The 19,381-nt window shown below is 44.5% G+C and overlaps 1 protein-coding gene across 3 annotated transcripts in view; it reads right to left on the reverse strand.

Moving 5' to 3' along the window:
• The window catches only part of mcf2a (MCF.2 cell line derived transforming sequence a), a 177,637-nt gene that overhangs the window by 47,738 nt on the left and 110,518 nt on the right, over window positions 1-19,381 (reverse strand). For 2 of the 3 annotated variants that reach the window (XM_059651319.1, XM_059651321.1), the window contains 9 exons: window positions 17,590-17,781; window positions 17,072-17,263; window positions 13,187-13,361; window positions 9,573-9,661; window positions 7,497-7,585; window positions 5,408-5,474; window positions 3,321-3,436; window positions 3,162-3,231; window positions 2,980-3,072 (listed from right to left, as the gene is read on the reverse strand). In XM_059651319.1, the coding sequence (XP_059507302.1) occupies window positions 2,980-3,072; window positions 3,162-3,231; window positions 3,321-3,436; window positions 5,408-5,474; window positions 7,497-7,585; window positions 9,573-9,661; window positions 13,187-13,361; window positions 17,072-17,263; window positions 17,590-17,781 (1,083 nt within the window). The remainder of the gene's footprint in view (window positions 1-2,979; window positions 3,073-3,161; window positions 3,232-3,320; window positions 3,437-5,407; window positions 5,475-7,496; window positions 7,586-9,572; window positions 9,662-13,186; window positions 13,362-17,071; window positions 17,264-17,589; window positions 17,782-19,381) is intronic. The other variant, XM_059651320.1, reaches the window with a different exon arrangement.

The raw sequence follows: 19,381 nt of genomic DNA on the forward strand, positions 1-19,381 counted from the left end.
AATAGGACAGCATAGAGGCAAAAGGTTTTACAATTAGAGAAGTGTCATGTGCCAGTGCAGGCTTAGTGGGCCGAAGGGCCTGATTCTCTGCTCTGGTATTCTTTGTCCTAACTCCATAAACCTGGCTTTAGCCCACATCTCTTAATACCTTTGCTGAATAAAAATCTGTCTCAGATTTAAAATTAGCAACTGATCCAGCATCCACTGCGAATCCTGGAAGACAGTCCCAAATATCTACTGTCACTTCCCTGTTTGTATTTAACAGTTTTATGCTTTTTATTGAGTTTTGTGTCTTTCTATTTTTACTACTAGAGGGAATAAGCTCACACTTCTGCTCAGCATAATTGGTTTTCCACGCAGTTACCCACATTTCTAATCAGAATTCTCGCTTTGGAGCCTCTCAAATGTCGTTTACACACTGACATTTGTGCGAGGTAGATTGATTTTTGAAATACAGGGATTTGGCAGCAAGACCGAGCTGGCACTAAACGGTATTTGAAGCCTGGGACAGATCAGCCATGATTTTATTGAAATATAGAAATGAAAACCAGGAGCAGGAGTAGGCCATTCAATAAGATCATGGCCGATCCTCTACCTTAATGTCATATTCTTGCTTTCTGGTGTTTGAAAGGCAGGGCATGCTGATGAGGGGCCGAGTGGCCTACATATGCTCCTATTTCTTATTGTCTTCTTCCCGGTTATTGACAGTGAACTTTGATACACTACTCTGTGTACCTTCAGCAAGGCTTGAAGGGAGCAGAATGGGGAGTATTGTAGCAACCTGCCAGATATCACATCCCCATTCGGAGCAAAGAAATCCCTCCTCAGCTGTTTCAAATGTGCGGCTGCTTATATGCAGATGATGGCCTCTGGTCCTAGACTCTCCCACAGGAACCAGAGCAGCCCAGTTGAGCACAGCAAGCTCCCACAAACCGCGCTGCATCCTTGCTCTTTCACAGGATGTGGGCGTCATTGGCTGGGCCAGCATTTGCCACCCACCCCTAATTGCTGCCTCCTTGAAATGCTATTTTTAGGGTGGAATTTCCAGGATTTTGACCCAGCAACAGTGAAGGAATGGTGATATAGCTCCAAGTCAGGATGGAGACTGAGTCGGAGGGGAACTTGCAGGAGAAGGTGTTCCCATGTATCTGCTGTCCTTGCCTTTGTAGATGGTAGAGGTTGCACTGAGATTAGAACCTATTGGTCATACAGGCCTCTGGATTACCATATCACCTCAGTTACACAATGCTCGCAAGACTCAGAAACCCATCTCTTTTTTCAAGTCACAGCTTCAAGATCACACTGACTGCATAAAATGAATAGACATCATTCCCCTTTTGCCAATTACCTTAAATCTGTATCTTCTGCTTACAATCACTCCTGCCAATCGAAACTGCTTCCATCTACTCCCTCAATCAAAACCCTTCATGCTTTGAAAAGATTTTAAAAATCTTGCCTTAACTTTCCCGGTTCTAAGAGAAGAAATCACCAGATTCTCCATTCAGCGTAAGGTCCCATCCCTCCTGTAAATTTGTTCTGCACCTTTCCAAAGCATTAGCATTCCTTTGAAGTGATGGTGCCTAGAGTTGAACCCAGTCCACCAGCATTGCATTACCCTCCTGTTTTGCACTTTGCTCCTCTGTGGATGCAGTCAAGGCTCTAATTTGCTTATTATCTGAATGGTGATGGTTTGAGGAAGGGGGAGGTGCAGCTAGACCTGGGTATCCTTGTACACCATTTACTGGAGGTAAGCATACATATGCAGCAGTTGGTGAAGAAGGCAAATAGTATGTCGGAGATTTGAGTACAGGAGCAGGGATGTCTTGCTGCAATTGTACAGGGCCTTGGTGAGACCACACCTGGAGTATTGCGTGCAGTTTCGGTCTCCTTATCTGAGGAAGGATGTTCTGGTGATGGAGGGAGTGCAACAAAACGTTTATCAGACTGATTCCTGGGATGGCAGAACTGAGATGGTATGATGAGAGACTTGATCACTTAGGATTATAATCACCGGAGTTTAGAAAAACGATGGGGGAATATCATAGAAACCTGTAAAGCTCTAACAAGGTTGAGAGAGAAAATGAAGGAAGGATGTTTCCCAAGACTGGAGATTGCAGAACCAGTGATCACAGTCTGAGGATACGGTGTGGGTGCTTAGGAATGAGATTAAGGAAAAATGTCTTTGCTCAGGGAGTAGTGAGCCTATGGACTTCTTTATTACAATAAGCAGTTGAGGCCAAAACATTGGAAGTTTTCAGGAAGGAGTTAGATGTAGTTCTTAGGACTAAAGGGATCAAAAGGGTTTGGGAAGAATGTGGCAACAGGGGACGGAGTTGGATGATTCGCTGTGATCTTATTGAATGGTGGATCAGACTCAAAGAGCAGAATGGCCTACTCCTGCTCCTAGTTTCTATGTTTCATGGATAACTTTCTCAGCTTCTTATGCCTTCTTTAAAGATTGGTGTACACAAAGCCCCCACGTCTCTATATTCCTTTGACTCATAAAAAAAACCCAACTATTTGATTCATAAGAGATAAGAAGGTGCAGAGCTGGATGAACACAGCAGGCCAAGTAACATCAGAGGAGCAGGAAAGCTGACGTTTCGGGCCTAGACACTTCGCTGAAATGGGGGAGGGTAGGAGTTTCTGAAATAAATTGGGAAATGAGGGAGGCGGATAGAAGTTAGGTGGAGAGGAGACGGACAGGTTAAAGAGGCAGGGATGGAGACAGTAAAGGTGAGTGTAGGTGGGGAGTTAGGGAGGTGATAGGTCAGCCCAGGGAGGATGGACAAGTCTGGGGGGGCGGGGTGAGGCTAGTGTGTCGGAGATGGGGGTGAGGCTTGAGGTGGGAGGAGGGGATAGGTGGGAGGAAGGACAGGTTAGGGAGGTGGGGACAAGCTGGGCTGGTTTTGGGTTGCAGTTAGGGGAGGGGAGATTCATAAAATCATTTTGGATCAACATTTTTGAAAAGTCTGTTACCTGAAAGAAAGGGCAGTCTGAGCACTGTCTCCAAAGATGTTCTGAGCGTGGCTTGTTCTGACAGTATTTCACATACATTTGGAAATTGTCCCTCTAAAGATCAGAGTGAGAAATACTGACATGAAACACCATCAGATGCAATTAATATAAATAGGTCAATCTGAAGAGCAGAAAGTTCATACCCTCTGAAGGAAGCAGACTCCTACTTTCTCTGGCATCTCAATGCAGTTCTGGAGGTCATTAAGAAAAATCCTGAGGAAAATATGAGCTATTAACAAAGGCAACTTTCATCCAAAACATCGACTGCAATCTACAGACAGCACAGTGTATCTGATTTATACCTGCTGTGAAAATCATAGATCTCTGCCATATTCCCAAATAATACCTCCTTCTGGTTCTCCAACAAGGCAGGCATAAGAGATATCATTATCGGATTGTCCATCTCCATTTTGTAACCCTGAAAAGTACGGAGAAAATCAACTTGAGCCAATGTATGGAGATATGAAGCAAAGGTAAGATCTGCTCTATCCAGTTAATGGCCAAATTTTGTTTCAGTTCTGACAACTAATATCTCAAACCCCAACTTGCCTTTGGAGGTTACACAGTGGCTTCTAACACTCCTGGAAGTTGGCAGCTTTTAATTTGGTAACTGGTATTTTTGTGATAAGAGTGGGGTTGATGAAGAAGTTGCAACCAAATATTGTCTGACCAACCTCAAGTTTACACCTAAAGCGTAGAGTATTCTCTCTCACAAAATCCTCCAACTACCTCGATTCTTCAAGAGATAATTCTCAGTCTCTGACTCTTGGTTCAGCAACCAACTATTCACAATGACTAAGATAACAAGGTGTAGAGCTGGATGAACACAGCAGGCCAAGCAGCAACAGAGGACCAGGAAAGCAGACGTTTCGGACCTAAGGGTCTAGGCCCGAAACGTCAGCCTTCCTGCTCCTCTGATGCTGCTTGGCCTGCTGTGTTCATCCAGCTCTACATCTTGTTATCTCAGGTTCTCCAGCATCTGTAGTTTCTACTATCTCATTCATAATGACTCTCCACATCTCAATTAAACACCCAACACCCCCTTTTCTTGACTCAAGAAATTAAGCACAATTTTACTGAGCCTTTCTTCATAACTACAACCATAGCATCATGACTGACTGAGCTAGGAGGTTTGAAATCCGGTCCTCTATTCCCAGAGTGGTCATGAAGGTTAGAAGTTTTAAAAAGCATGCAAACTTCCCCAATGTATTTGATTTTCAGACCAAGGTTCACAGAAAGCACAGCCCAGGTTTTTGTAGTTAACAGGAATTACTATTTATTACAAGTAGCTATTTCAGGGACACAGTTGTGAACTGTCAAACATAAGTCTACCAATTAAAACTTGGTAACATAACTGACACAGACACAGACACAAAACATGATGCTTTGAGTGGAGGCAAAGACTGGGAATGCTGTTTAGTGGTCCCCTTTCTCGTGATCTGTTGAGATGGTCTGTGTGCTTGATCAGAATTTTGCTCTGGGTCTTCCCTTTTCTGGAGATTTTCACTGGGTTTGCTGGAGGTACAGGGTGGCTGCTTCACTGATTAAAGGTCTTACTCACTCAATATCACAGCTCACAGCAACTCCTGAAAGAGAATGTAACTGATTTTCTTCAGACTTAACGTGGATTTTTCTGCTGAGAACAGTGTGATTTCCTAAAATGGTAGGGGCCTGAGGCCTTCTTTGTACCTTTTCCACAGACTCAAGCTATTTAGTGACTCAAGAACCAATCAGATATTTGTTAGCAGGCGGAAGGCCTTTGTCATTGGTCATTACTCACTGGCCCATTATCCAATCCACTACTTGTTGCCAACCAAAGCCCCATTGTAGATCAGATTCCCTACAGTGTGGGAACAAGGCCCTTCGGCCCAACAAGTCCACACCGCCCCTTGAAGCATCCCACCCAGACCCATCCCCCTATAACCCACACACCCCTCCACACTACGGGCAATTGAGCATGGCCAATCCACCTAGCCTGCACATCTTTGGACTGTGGGAGGAAACCGGAGCACCCAGAGGAAACCCACGCAGATACAGGGAGAATGTGCAAACTCCACACAGACAGTCACCCGAGGCTGGAATTGAACCCGGGTCCCTGGTGCTGTGAGGCTGCAGTACTAACCACTGAGCCACCGTGCCACCCCAACCCTTTATCTCCAGTTTGTCTGCAGTCATTGCCGTAACCCACAGCTTTGCAAACAGTGTTCATAATCAGCATTGTGAGAGATGTTTTGAAACTATGCAGCACACCTTGCAACACTGGGTCTTAAAAAAAAATTCTCATTTCTGATCACAATTGCAAAATAACACAAAAGTAAAGATAATCTTTACAGTACAAATAAACTCATACAGATGATCAATCTTAAAGCAGCAACCTGGTTTTCTGTACCTGTAGCACACTGCTCAGCTCCTCCACATATACACGTTCCGTCTCGATCAGCTCATTTATCACGTGTCTACAGAAATAAGAATTAAAGTGACATGGCAACAGCGCGTCAGCAGCATGCATTTATATAGCACCTTAAATGCAAGGCACATCCCAAGACACCTAAATGAAAACAAGAGGGCAGACTATGACCTGAGTGGCTGTAAATTGGGAGAGGGGAGTGTGCAGTGGGACCTGGGTGTCCTTGTGCACCAGTTGCTGAAGCTAAGCATGCAGGTGCAGCAGGAGGTAAAGAAGGCAAATGGTATTTTGGGCTTCATTGTCAGAGGTTTCAAGTACAGGAGCAGGGATGCATTGCTGCAGTTATACAGGGCCTTGGTGAGACCACACCTAGAATACTGTGTGCAGTTTTGGTCATCTTTTCTCCAGAAGGATGCTCTCGCTCTTGAAGGAGTGCAGCGAAGGTTTACCAGGCTGATTCCGAGGATGCAGGTCTGGCGTATGAGGTGAAATTGACTCGGTTGGGATTGTTTTTGCTAGAGCTCAGACAAATGAGTTGGGGGTGGGATCTGATAGAGACTTATAAAATACTAACGGGACTGGACAGGGTAGATGCAGGGAGGATGTTCCCGATGGTGGGTGTGCCCATAACCAAGGGTCTGACGATTCAGGGTAGACCATTTAGGACAGAGAAGAGGAAACATTTCTTCACCCAAAAAGAGTGGTGAGCCTGTGGAATTCATTACCACAGGAAGTAGTTGATGCCAAAACATTGACTGTATTCAGGAGGCGACTAGATATAGCACTTGGGGTGAATGGGATCAAAGGTTATGGGGAGAGAGCAGGATCAGGCTACTGAGCTGGACAATCAGCCATGACCATGAAGAATGGCAGAGCAGGCTCGAAGGGCTGAATGGTCAGAGGGTCAGCGCTGAGGGAGCGCCGCACTGTCGGAGGGTCAGCGCTGAGGGATCGCCGCACTGTCGGGAGGGTCAGCGCTGAGGGAGCGCCGCACTGTCGGAGGGTCAGCGTTGAGGGAGCGCCGCACTGTCGGAGGGTCAGCGTTGAGGGAGCGCCGCACTGTCGGGAGGGTCAGCGCTGAGGGAGCGCCGCACTGTCGGAGGGTCAGCGCTGAGGGATCGCCGCACTGTCGGAGGGTCAGCGTTGAGGGAGCGCCGCACTGTCGGGAGGGTCAGCGCTGAGGGAGCGCCGCACTGTCGGAGGGTCAGCGCTGAGGGAGCGCCGCACTGTCGGGAGGGTCAGCGTTGAGGGAGCGCCGCACTGTCGGAGGGTCAGCGTTGAGGGAGCGCCGCACTATCAATGATTTAATTTTTTATTTCATAAAACTCAGGCCTTTCAAGCGATGGATAAATATACCTCAATAAAATTCCATGTAAGACAAAAGATTTCTAATTGTGCTGCAGGCAATCTCATAACAATGATGAAAGATTATCTGTTAGTATCTGACTGCTGCTTCTTTCGGTGCAAATTGAGTGATTGACTTCCATGCATCACGACAGAGTATGCTCTGAAATAAAATGTATGCTTTTCCTTCACACTGAGCCACACAGGACACACTCTCTCACACTGCATCTGTAACTCTCACAAAGGTGACACAACCTTCTACTTGACCCACAGACACAGCTGTTACTTTCTTCTACATCATGTCATTATTCACAGAAGGGAAATGATAACTGAAGCTGTGGAATTGATGAGGACTCATTTACAAGCAGTTGGGCCTATCAAAAAAACCAACTGCGGTGAATTTAGTTCAGCTTTACATGCTGTAATGAAAGATTAAAGATAAGTCTCAAAAGCATAAATTACAATAAGCATTTATATCTGACGTTTCAGTACAAATAAGAAACAGTGAAACAGCTTCTAATTTCCATTGGCATCATTCAGGAACAAAGTATGGAGTAGTTGATTGATCCACTATCGACTTCTTTACATGATTGCTCAAAATCAAAATGATCCCAATAAATTCTATTGTGGTTGGCAGGACCAGAGAACCCGATAATGCAAATCATTAAACACTGAGTGTTACTTGTGCAGATACTAAGACCAGTTTGTAATGTTGTCAGTCTCTTACCCTTTTAAGATTTCCACGCTGTCATCACTTTCAGAATTTAGGGAGTACAATGCATTCCTTGTTTGACTGACTTCATGCATAACCTCAATCTGGGTGTGGGGAGATAAATAAAGGTTCGATCAATCTCCTGTGCTGTTCAATGCAAACGTTCCTTCTTTACATTATTTCCTTGTTTATCTTGGTCTCTCCTGTACCACATTCCAATTCTCCTGTTCGACAGGGGCTTGTCTGAATACATTGCAATCTCGTCTGTCACAGAGAAGGCTAGAGTTTCATTCCAAATCTTTAGTGAGGAAGCAGATGGTCTCACACTCTGAGCCATCCTGCTGTCTGAGATCACTGACTCAGAGAACCCAGTGGACTACAACACCTCCAGCACAAGTCCACTCCTAAACTAACCCGGCATCCGGAAAGGACCAAGGTTTAAAGTGGGCATCAGGAGGTCACTTTTCAACCATCCATGTCCTCTCCACAATGCTGGCTGAGAGTGAACAAAGTCTTCTGACCGTAAATTTAAACCTCTTTACTGGATCTACTGGGCTCGTACCAACTGGAATTTAGAAGAACCGGGGTGGGCGGGGCGGGGGGGGGGGGAGCGGGGGGGGGGGGGGGGGGGGAACTCACAGAAACATATAAAATCCCGATTGGATGGGACTGGACAGGCGAGATACAGGAAGAGAGGGCCAGATCTAGGGGCCACAGTCTAAGAATAAGGGAAAAGCCATCCAGGACTTGGATGAGGAAGAATCCCTTCATAAAAACTGAAAGAACTGATGCTGTAAATCAGGAACAAAAGTATTAGTTTCTGGAAAAGCTCAACAGGTCTGGCAGCATAGAACATAGAACATTACAGCACAGTACAGGCCCTTCGGCACTCGATGTTGTGCCGACCTGTCATACCGATCTCAAGCCCATCTAACCTACAGCATCTGTGAAGAAAAATCAAAGCTAATGTTTCGGGTCCGGTGACACTTCTTCAGAGCCCAGAAGAATTTCTTCACTAAGACTGCATCATCAGCCATGATAATATCAAATGGTGGTGCAGGCTGAAAGGGCTGAATAGCCAACTCCTGCATCTATTCTCTATTTTTCTATGTTTCTCTAAGGATTAGATTATGATGGAAGACAGCCACTCTCCTCCTCACACTTTTATGCCTTATCTCAGATTCTGATGCATCTATCAGCAGTGGGAAAGAAATATTCACCTCGAAGCTATGATCCAGCCCAATTCTGACCTCAGAACCATTTAACCCAAATACAAAGACAGCCCATCAAACTGATCAACAGGACTGTCCACTCTAATTGGATGAATCCCACACTCCCACCACTGGCCCATCCTCCTGGAGCCCCATGTTGGGAAGATGATGCAGCTTTGGAAATCATACCTTACAAAAGACCAACAGCCTCAGTGCATTTCAAGGCTACTTCAGTATGTACTTGAGATGTTTAACCTACAGACCAACGGCTGGAAGGTAGCTGTGGATTGGATTGCTCATTTTTAACCAGTACAGACAGAAGGGGAAGAATAGCCTTGTGTCACATCATGAATCTTTTTATGTTTCTATGTAACATTAACAGGAAATGACTGGCTATCTTCCTGCTGCTCCAACTGTCCTGTGAGATCTTTCATTGGCACCTCTACATTATAAAATATCTCACAGATTCCAACATCCTAAGATAACAAGGTGTAGAGCCGGATGAACACAGCAGGGCAAGCAGCATCAGAGCAGCAGGAAAACTGATGTTTCTGAAGAAGTGTCTAGGCCCAAAACATCAGCTTGCTTCTCCTCTGATGCTGCTTGGCCTGCTGTGTTCATCCAGCTCTGCACCTTGTTACCTCAGATTCTCCAGCATCTGCTGTTCCTATTATCTCTTCCTACACGCTAAACTCATCTGTCTTCCCGTTCTGAGGAAGGGTCACCGGACCCAAAATGGTAACTCTGATTTTTCCATCACAGTTGCTGCCAGACCTGCTGAGCTTTTCTGGCAACTTCTGTTTTTGTTCCTGATTTACAGCATCCGCTGTTCTTTCGATTTTTATTTCATCTGTGTTCTCGTTGTTGTGCCACAAATTACCTTCTTTGCATTCTGCGGTTTTCTGGAACTTCTTTTTCCATACAGGGAAATGTCAAACGGGAATTTCGATCCAGAACTCGAATCCACTGCTTCAAAGTAAACAAACACCATTTTAAAAAAAACTATTGAGCAAAGACTTATCTTCCCTCCTTCAATCAAACCCTCTCACCCCTCTCCCCTAATGCCATTCCTCACATCAGCCTCATCCCTCAACTCTGCACCGTCTCCATCTACACACCCTTAGCCCCATACTCTTCCCACCAACATCCCCCTTACCCTGAAACCCAAGTGATTATGGTTCAAGTCTGAGGAAGTGTCCCTCAATCCATAACGTTAACGCTGATTTCCTTTCACAGATGCTACCAGACATGCTGAAACTTTCCAGCAATTTATATTTCTGTTCCTGGCATTAATATTATGTAGGGGCAAACTATCAATGTCTAAGCGTGAACATAAATGATAACAATGAATGGTTGTTTGCTGTGAAATCAGGTGAAAAAAAAATCAGACAAGAATTCAAATTAGCTGTCAACGTTTGGGTATGAGAGATATCTGGGTTTCCTCGTGCATGAATCATTGAAGGCTAGTGTGCAGGGACAGCAAGAGATTATTCCATGGGGAACTGAATGGAAGAGTAGGGAGAATATGCTTCACTTATACAGGGCATCGGCGAGGCCGCACCTGGAGTACTGTGTAATGCAGTAGTCATTGTACTTACGGAAGGATGTTAATGCACTGGAAACAGTTAAGATAAGGTCTATCAGGCTAATACCTGGAATGAATGATTGTCTGATGCCTGTATCCTCTGGAGTTTAGAAATGTCAGAGGTGACTGAGTTAAAGCGTAGAAGCTCCGGAGGGGATCCAAGTGGTGAATGTTGCAAATATGTTTCCTGGTGTGGGAGAATCTAGAGCTAGTGGTCACTGTTCAAAATAAGGGGTCACCGATTTCAAACGGTAATGGGGAAACATATCTTTTCTCTCCAAGTTTTGAGTATCTTTGGAATTCCCTTCCTCAAAAGGCACCGAGTGCAGAATCTATAAAAAGTTCTAAGGGAGAGGGAGGTAGATTCTTGGTGACCAAGGGGAACAAAAGATTATCAGGGATATGCAAGAATGTAGAGTTGAGGTTAAAACTAGACCAGCCATGATGTTATTGAATGGAGGAGCAGACTCAAAGGGCTGGGTGAATGACTCAAGTCTCTTGTTCGTATGTTCATATTAGTGGACAGTGAAGAAGTTTACCTCAGAGTACAAAGGGATCTTGATCAGATGGCCAAGGAGTGGCAAATGGAGTTTAATTAAGGTAAATGTGTGGTGTAGCATTTTGAAGTATGGTTAAGGAGAATGCAAAGATATTATACAAATACATTAAGAACAAAAGAGTAACTAGGGGCTGAAAAGAACAGCAAGGCAGTCTAGATAGATGGGTGGCACAATAAACAAGTTTTCATATCATTATTTACTATGGAGAAGGATGTGGAAGATAAAGAACATGGAGAAATAAACTACAATATCTTGAAAAGTGTCCATATTACAGAGGAAGAGGTACTGGGTGTCTTAAAATGCATAAAGATAGATAAATCTCCTGGATTCACATGTAGACAGGACCAGAGAAGGATGGTAGTTTTCCTTGCCTGAATGTTTCTCGATCATCAGAGAGACAGAGAGCACGAGTGCAAGAGAGAGGTATGACTGGTAGTGATGTTACCCTGAGAGTCACCGTGCCTCATTCGAGCGGCAGGGTTGAGAAGACAGCTCCTTCATGGTGACCCGAGCCAGTGTGGGAATTGAACCCATGATGTTGGCATTACTCTGTATAGCAAACCAACTGTCCAGCCAAACAACTCCCTTCCCTCGAAGAATATTGGTAAATCAGATGTGTTTTTAATGACAATGATTTGCATGGTCACCCTTCAACTAACTTCGAATTCCAGATTTTCAGATTTCAAATTTAAATTTCATCTTTGGGTACGGTAGTATTCAATCCCATGTCCCCAGAACATGAAGCTGGGGCATTTGCGGGGGGGGGGGGTGCAGTTAAGACATTGTCTGAGGATGTGAAAAGGAAGGCTTGCATATACAAAGCACAGGAATTCACTCCGAAGAACTGTTTTATTCACATTAGCTATTTTGTATGCTGCTGCACAGTTGTTTTCCCACACTCTAATTTTCACAATGTGGTACCTATCAAGTGAGCATTTTGACAGACAGCTCCAAATGCTTATACAATTGGAATATTTGTTTATGGAAGGGGTTAAGTGCTTGAGTTTGTTTTCATAAGGGTTTAGTTGAAGGAATTTCAATGTATAAGATTTTTTCTAACCATGACATCATCAATGGACACTGTCAACACTCTCAAGGTTTGCTCATGGTGGAGACATGGTGTCTTGGCATGGAGAAGAAAGGACAAAGGTGGTTTAGGAGGTTTGAGTTGAAATAGAGCTATAAAGGGCTACAGAGATTATTGGGCATAGAGTGGCATAGGGGCCACAGAGATGGGTAGAGGGATATAGGCTGACATTGGAGGTAAGGAAGCTGTGCGGGGTGGTAGGCAGACATAGAATGTATGAAAGGCGAAGAGAAAGGGTTGAGGGGTATAGATTGGTTTTCAATGGGCAAATGGAGGGTGTGGCGGTACAGAGATGTGAATGGGATAAATGTTTCACATTTTTCATCAGTTCTGATTACAGCATTATCACTCAATCCCAACTCTCCACAGGCCTCAACTTGGGAACTGGCAGCCCCTTTGGATCTTAAGTGAGCATTGACCTGCCTCCTAATCCAGCCCACCCCACACACCCCACCCCCGACAGGAAATGGGAAGTGTGGGTGGCCAGTTTTAAAGATAATGCTTGTTGAGGTTCAGGGTATCTCCTGGCTCAAAAAAAAATCAAAGACCTTGGCAGTGTAGCGCTGGTGGAAGACAGCAGTGTTGGAGGTACCACGTTCTGAATTAATGCCGAACAGGTAGCCCACCCCCATTCATCCTCTGGGGTGGATCCCATTAGAATAAGATCTGGGCAGCTCTCTCCCCGTGGCCTGAGGAACTGATCACCTGCTCCTTATAATGTAGCTGTTTGTGAGAGCTTTCTATACACAACATAGCTGCCAGACTTCCCAAGTTACAGTGACAGCTAAATAATAACATACTAATGTATTACACTGCCAGTTCCTAGGTTGTGAACGAGCCCTATTTCAAAGTCCCTACCCAGGTTCATTTGTATGCAAATTGGAACACAATGCAGGACAATATAAAGCAGCATTTTGTTAGCACAAGAAATATTTGTTTGTTGGGTCTTTAAAATGAAACCCCTGCATGGGATCACATTTGCAACTGTGAGCACTTGTAAGTCAGACTTTGGTAAATCAGGGATCCCCCAGTAAAGCAGTTTGTGAAAGGGATGCTACAGAAAGGCAGGACATCAACTTCCTTCCCTGATATTGATAGTAGCACCCCCAACAAGCATGTGTCTCTACACAATCATTTCACTAGCTATAGAAATTCAGACTAAGAAAGCTTTCATGCTATTCTTTGACTCAGAAGCTGCCCCCTCTTTGTTACCTTTTGTGATTGTGTTACAAGCCAACATTTTGACCCAGCTGGATGTTTACCATGTTTTGGTGAGTAGAAAGGGCTCTTTAAAGATAAAGCAGAGGTTTCTGGTCGTGGCGCTACTGGTTGAACAGGACGGTCCTGTTTGACAGCGAGTTTCCTCAGGGACAATTGTCGCTGCTCAAACATTGCGTGCACATTTTCCAACTTCTCATGAACCATCTGAATCTGGGCCTGAGAAAGGGTGGAACAAACAAAGTCACAACAACATTAAAGAAATGAGACAGAATGAAGCAACAGCTGAACTGATACACGTGGGCTTAAAGTTCAAATGGAACGTAAGGGAGATAGGAGCAGAAGTTAATCATTTGGCTGTTTGAGCCTGCTCCACGATTCAGTAAGAAATGGCTGATCTGACTGTGGTTTTAATCCCATTATCTTGACTATCTGCCAGCACCCCCATCCTCACTTGAACCCCTCACAAATCAAAAATCCACTTGAATGGAAAGCAAGGGACTAGGGACCCGCAAAGACTAAAGATTCACAAATGTCAGAGAAATATTTCGTCATCTCTGTTTTAATTTTAGTGTTTTATTTGTAAACTGTTCTAGATTCTCCCAAAAGCGGAAACATCCTTGCAACATCTACCCAGCCAAGTCCACTCAGAATCATATATTTCTATTAAGTCACCTCTGACACTTTGAAACCCCAGATGATATAGGCGCAGTGTGTCTAGCCTTTCCTCATGAGGCAATCCTCTCATTCCAGGGATTAATCTAGTAAACAAAGACAAATTGCTGGAAAAGCTCAGCAGGTCTGGCAGCATCTGTGGAGAGAAATCAGAGTTAACGTTTCAGGCCCAGTGACCCATCCTACTTGATCTGGGAAAGGGTCACTAGACCCAAAACGTTAACTCTGATTTCTCTCCACAGATGCCACCTGGCCTACTGAGCTTTTCCAGCAATTTCTGTTTTTGTTTCTGATTTACAGCATCTGAAGTTCTTTTCATTTTTATTAATTTGGTAAATGTTTCCTGAACTGTTTCCAATGCATTACCATCCTTCTGTGATTACAGTGCCTAGTACTGTATATAGTACACCAGATACAGGCTCTCTTTGTAATTGAAGCATGATTGCCCTTCTCTTGCATTCAATTCCCTTCACAACAAAATGTCACATTCTCTCAGCTTTCTTGATTACTTGCTGTACCTGCACACTAACCTTCTGTGTTTTATCACTAGGACACCCAGATCCCTCTGCATCTTTGAACTTTGCAACTTCTCACTATTTAGATAAGATTGTTTTGTTTCTGTCTGCCAAAATGGACAATTTGACACTTTCACCAACATTTACTCCACCTAAGATCATACTCTTATCTAACTCAGTCTTGAACAGTTCAATGTCTCTACCTTTGACTGACTTGTGGGGAAGGGAATTCTGCTCACTACTCTCTGACAGAAGCACATGCCTTTCACTCACATTCTGTGGGACTCCAACATTTTAAAGGACTGATAACTCAAGAGGAGATCAGTCAGCACAGACTCCCCACAGTGGAATGGTGGCATGGAAATAGTTTGCAAGCTGTTGCACAAAGGGTGTGCTGCATTGAGTTTAACATGATGAGGACAGGATCAAACAGCCCAAATTTTGTTGGACAGGCACTTCATGGGATGCCCCGCTAATTAGGCATTGCCCTGTATCCTTTGAATCAAAATTGTTTCGCCATAACTTGCTGGAAGTGTGAGCTAATAACAGTGCAGAAAGCGTAACAAGACTCTCAAGTCCCTGATGAACAAACAGCTGGGCCAACACTGCATCGAGCAGATTTTAGCAGGAGATTCACGTGGAGTACAGTCCAATGGGGTAGGCCAAATGGGTTGAATGGCCTGATTTTGAGCTGCAAATTCAAAGTAACTCTGCGTTCCTCAGAATGGACAGCTTCAACACATTACAGCAGAATCCAATGGAGAAATGCCCATACAGATAAATAACAAACATAGTTTAAAGATGAATTAATGATACAAAGGAAATTGCAACTGATAATCCACATTCCTGGATTGCTGTTTAAGCACTTACCTCGAAGACAGCGGTCCTTTTTTCAGTGGTGAGCGGCGGGAGTTGGGCAGAAGTGAAGTCGAAGCAGAGAGGCAGTTGAGAAATAGCTGAAGAACTTAATAAGCACTTTGCATCAGTCTTCACAGTGGAAGACATGAGCAGTATCCCAACAATTAGGGAGAGTCGGGGCAAGAGTTGAGTATGGTAGGCATTTCAAAGGAGAAAGTGCTAGAAAAACTGAAAAGGTCTAAAAATTGAAAAATCTCCTGGCCCTGATGGGTTATATCCTAGAGTTCTGAGGGAGGTGGCTGAGGAAATAGCGAAGGCTTTGGTCGTGATCTTTCAAAAGTCACTGGAGTCAGGCAAAGTCCCAGATGATTGGAAAATTGCTGTTGTAACTCCCTTGTTTAAGAAAGGACCAAGGCAAAAGATGGAAAATTATAGGCTGATTAGCCTAACCTCGGTAGTTGGTAAAATTCTAGAATCCATTGTTAAGGATGAGATTTCTAAATTCTTGGAAGTGCAGGGTCAGATTAGAACAAGTCAGCATGGATTTAGTAAGGGGAAGTCATGCCTTACAAACCTATTAGAATTCTTTGAAGACGTAACAAGTATGTTAGACCAGGGAAACCCAGTAGATGTTATCTATCTAGACTTCCAAAAGGCCTTTGATACGGTGCCTCACGGGAGGCTGCTGAGGAAGGTGAGGACCCATGGTGTTTGAGGTGAGCTACTGACATGGATTGAGGATTGGCTGTCTGACAGAAGACAGACAGTTGGGATAAAAGGCTCTTTTTTGGAATGGCAACCAGTGACAAGTGGTATCCTGCAGGGTTCAGTATTGGGACCACAGCTGTTCACCCTATATATTAATGATCTGGGTGAAGGGATTGGTGGCCTTCTGGTGAAGTTTTCTGATGATACGAAGATAGGTGGACAGGCAGGTAGTACCGAGGAGGTGGGGAGGCTGCAGTAAGAATTAGACGGTTTAGGAGAGTGGTCCAGGAAATGGCTGATGAAATTCAATGTGAGTAAATGTGAAGTTTTGCACTTTGGAAAAAAGAATACAGGCATGGACTATTTTCTAAATGGTGAGAAAATTCGTAAAGCAGAAGTGCAAAGGGGTCTGGGAGGGTTGGTCCAGGATTCTCTAAAGGTTAACTTGCAGATAGAGTCCGTGATTAAGAAAGCGAATGTAATGTTGTCGTTTATCTCAAGAGGGTTGGAATATAAAAGCAGTGATGTGCTTCTGAGGCTTTATAAAGCTCTAGTTAGGCCCCATTTAGAATACTGTGTCCAATTTTGTGCCCCACACCTCAGGAAGGACATGCTGGCGCTGGAGCATGTCCAGTGGAGATTCTCACAGATGATCCCTGGAATGGTAAGTTTAATGTACGATGAACGGCTGAGGATCCTGGGATTGTATTCATTAGAGTTTAGAAGGTTGAGGGGAGATCTAATAGAAACTTACAAGATAATGTATGGCTTAGAAGGGGTGGACACTGGGAAGTTGTTTCCATTAGGCGGGGAGACTAGGACTCGTGGGCACAGCCTTAGAATTAGAGGGGGTAAATTTAAAACTGAAATGAGGAGATATTTCTGCAGCCAGAGTGTGGTGGGCCTGTGGAATTCATTGCCACGGAGCGCAGTGGAGGCCGGGACATCGGATGCCTTCAAGGCAGAGATCGACAAATTCTTGATCTCACAAGGAATCAAGGGCTATGTGGAGAGTGCAGGGAAGTGGAATTGAAATGCCCATCAGCCATGATTAAATGGCGGAGTGGACTCGATGGGCCGAATGGCCTTACTTCCACTCCTATGTCTTATGGTCTTATTACGCTGCTAGATCTCAACAGTACACATGGTGCAAAGTTTGTTATCGTTTAGTACCTTAATGGGTGTCGTGAGAATGAGCCCAAATTCACTGTACAACTCGTCAGTATCACACTGGCAGTAGTCTTCAGAGCTTTCCAGAAATTTCTCGATTTCTTGCAGCGCTCTCTTTGCTCCTTCCTGTGACTGACACTTGTCCATGCGCTGAGAGGCGAGGAGATAAGCACCTTCATCACACCATTTCAGAACCTGTAAGGACCAGAGGACCTTCAACAGACCATTGCAGACCCTGTAAGAACCACAGCACCTTCACCACACCCTTGCAGATCCTCTAAGGACCAGAGCACATTCATCACACCACCACAGACCCTGTAAGGACCAGAGCAATTCAACAGACCACTGCAGATCCTCTAAGGACCAGAGCACCTTCATCAGGCCATTACAGTCCCTGTAAGGACCAGAGCACATTCATCACACCACCACAGACTCTTTAAGGACCAGAGCAGTCCAGCTGGATCCCAGCTTCCTCAGTCACACTGAGCAGCTAGTTTTAACAAAACTCTGAAGTGACTCGCCTGCTGCAGCTGGGTGTGAAGCTCCAATGACTTATTAAGGGTGACGTATTTGCTCCTCATTTCATCGATCAAATCATCACAGCAGTGGCGGAGTTCCTTGCACTTCTCACGGATTAAATCATCTGCATAATGGTTATTGGAAATCAACTGATCTCCTTGTGAGAGCAGGAGCTGGGCGTTTCCAATTAGTTCCTGTTGAGAATACACTCCACTCAGCTTGTGTGCAAAAACATCAACAACACTTTGTCCCACGATAATCAGGCCATCAATTAACTCTGAGAGCACATAGTTATACAAAACAGGAGACTATTCAGCCCATCATGTCCTGTCCAGCTGTTTGACAGAGCTATCCAATTACTGCCAGTCCAACTCTCCATCCGCCATAGACCTAGAAATGAAGATAGTAGGAACTGCAGATGCTGGAGAATCTGAGATATTTCTGAAGAAGGGTCCAGGCCTGAAACATCAGACTTTCCTGCTCCTCTGATGCTGCTTGGCCTGCTGTGTTCATCCAGCTCTACGCCTTGTTGTGTCTTATGTAGAAGCAGGAGTAGGCCACTCAGCCCTTGGGGTTTGGTCCGCCATTCAACATGATCATGGTTGATCGCCCAACTCAAAACTCTATGCCCACTTTACCCCTTGCTTTTTGATCCCTTTAGCCCTTAAGAACGATATCTAACTCCTTCTAGAAAAGATTCAAAATTTTGGCCTCATTATTTTAGGTTAGGGTTAAAGTTAGAAATTACAGGCTCCCCACTGTCTGAGTGAGGCAATTTCCCCTCATCCCAGTACTCAATGGTTGACCTCATATCCTTAGTCGATAACACCCCAGTACATCCTTCCTGCATTTACCTTGTGTAGTCTTGTTAGATTTTTATAGGTTGCTACGAGGCCCTGTCCCCCATTCTTATAAACTCCAGTGTCTACACACAGCAGTCCCTTATGGCCCATAGACTAAGATTACAAGGGGAGCTGGTAAGAGCAAATCCACCCAAAAAGGATCCTAGAACCACCAGATGTGATGCCCCTTACAGCAAAGTGCATGGATAAAGAAAAGACTTCGGGCTTCCAATCCACACAGGGAAGTAGACAAATCGTAAAATTGGGATTTTAAAAGAGGAGAGCAAATAACAAGAAAGAAGAGTAATCGGTGAGAGGGAGAGATAATGGGAACTGCAGATGCTGGAGAATCCAAGATAACAAAGTGTGAAGCTGGATGAACACAGCAGGCCAAGCAGCATCTCAGGAGCACAAAAGCTTAGTAATCAGTATGTGTTGGTTAAGGTTAAGTCGTGATATCTTGTGAAGATTATGACACCCATTGGAAGAGCTGTGGCATATATGACAGGCTGAATGGCCTTCTTGTACACTGTGGCACTTGTGAAATTCTGCACAGATGAGGCCAGATCATGAAATGCAGCAAGGTGGAACATGGAGAAGCGGCTTCCTCTTCAGAGAGGGATGCAGTGAATAAAAGCGGAAGGGAGTCACAAAGCAGGGAATAAAAGCTTTGATTGGAATGTGGACCTCTCTGCCATCTGGAAAAATTCAGCCAGAACTGGTAATGAATTTCAAAAAGCTTAATGCATATAACAGGAGTGTTGGGACAAGTGGGAGAATTCTGTGTGGACTTCGTATGTGTGTGTGTGGGATTGAAGGACAGGCCTTTGTGCTGTGTAATTTGAATGCAACACCAATCTCTTCTGAGTACTATTTGTAGGACTTAAGTTTTAGGCTTAGATTTAAACTTTTATTTGTTATTATGTTTTGAAGTATAAAAGTACAGGAGTGC

Source organism: Stegostoma tigrinum, chromosome 15 (genome assembly GCF_030684315.1).
Source record: "Stegostoma tigrinum isolate sSteTig4 chromosome 15, sSteTig4.hap1, whole genome shotgun sequence".
NCBI classification, from domain to species: domain Eukaryota; kingdom Metazoa; phylum Chordata; class Chondrichthyes; order Orectolobiformes; family Stegostomatidae; genus Stegostoma; species Stegostoma tigrinum.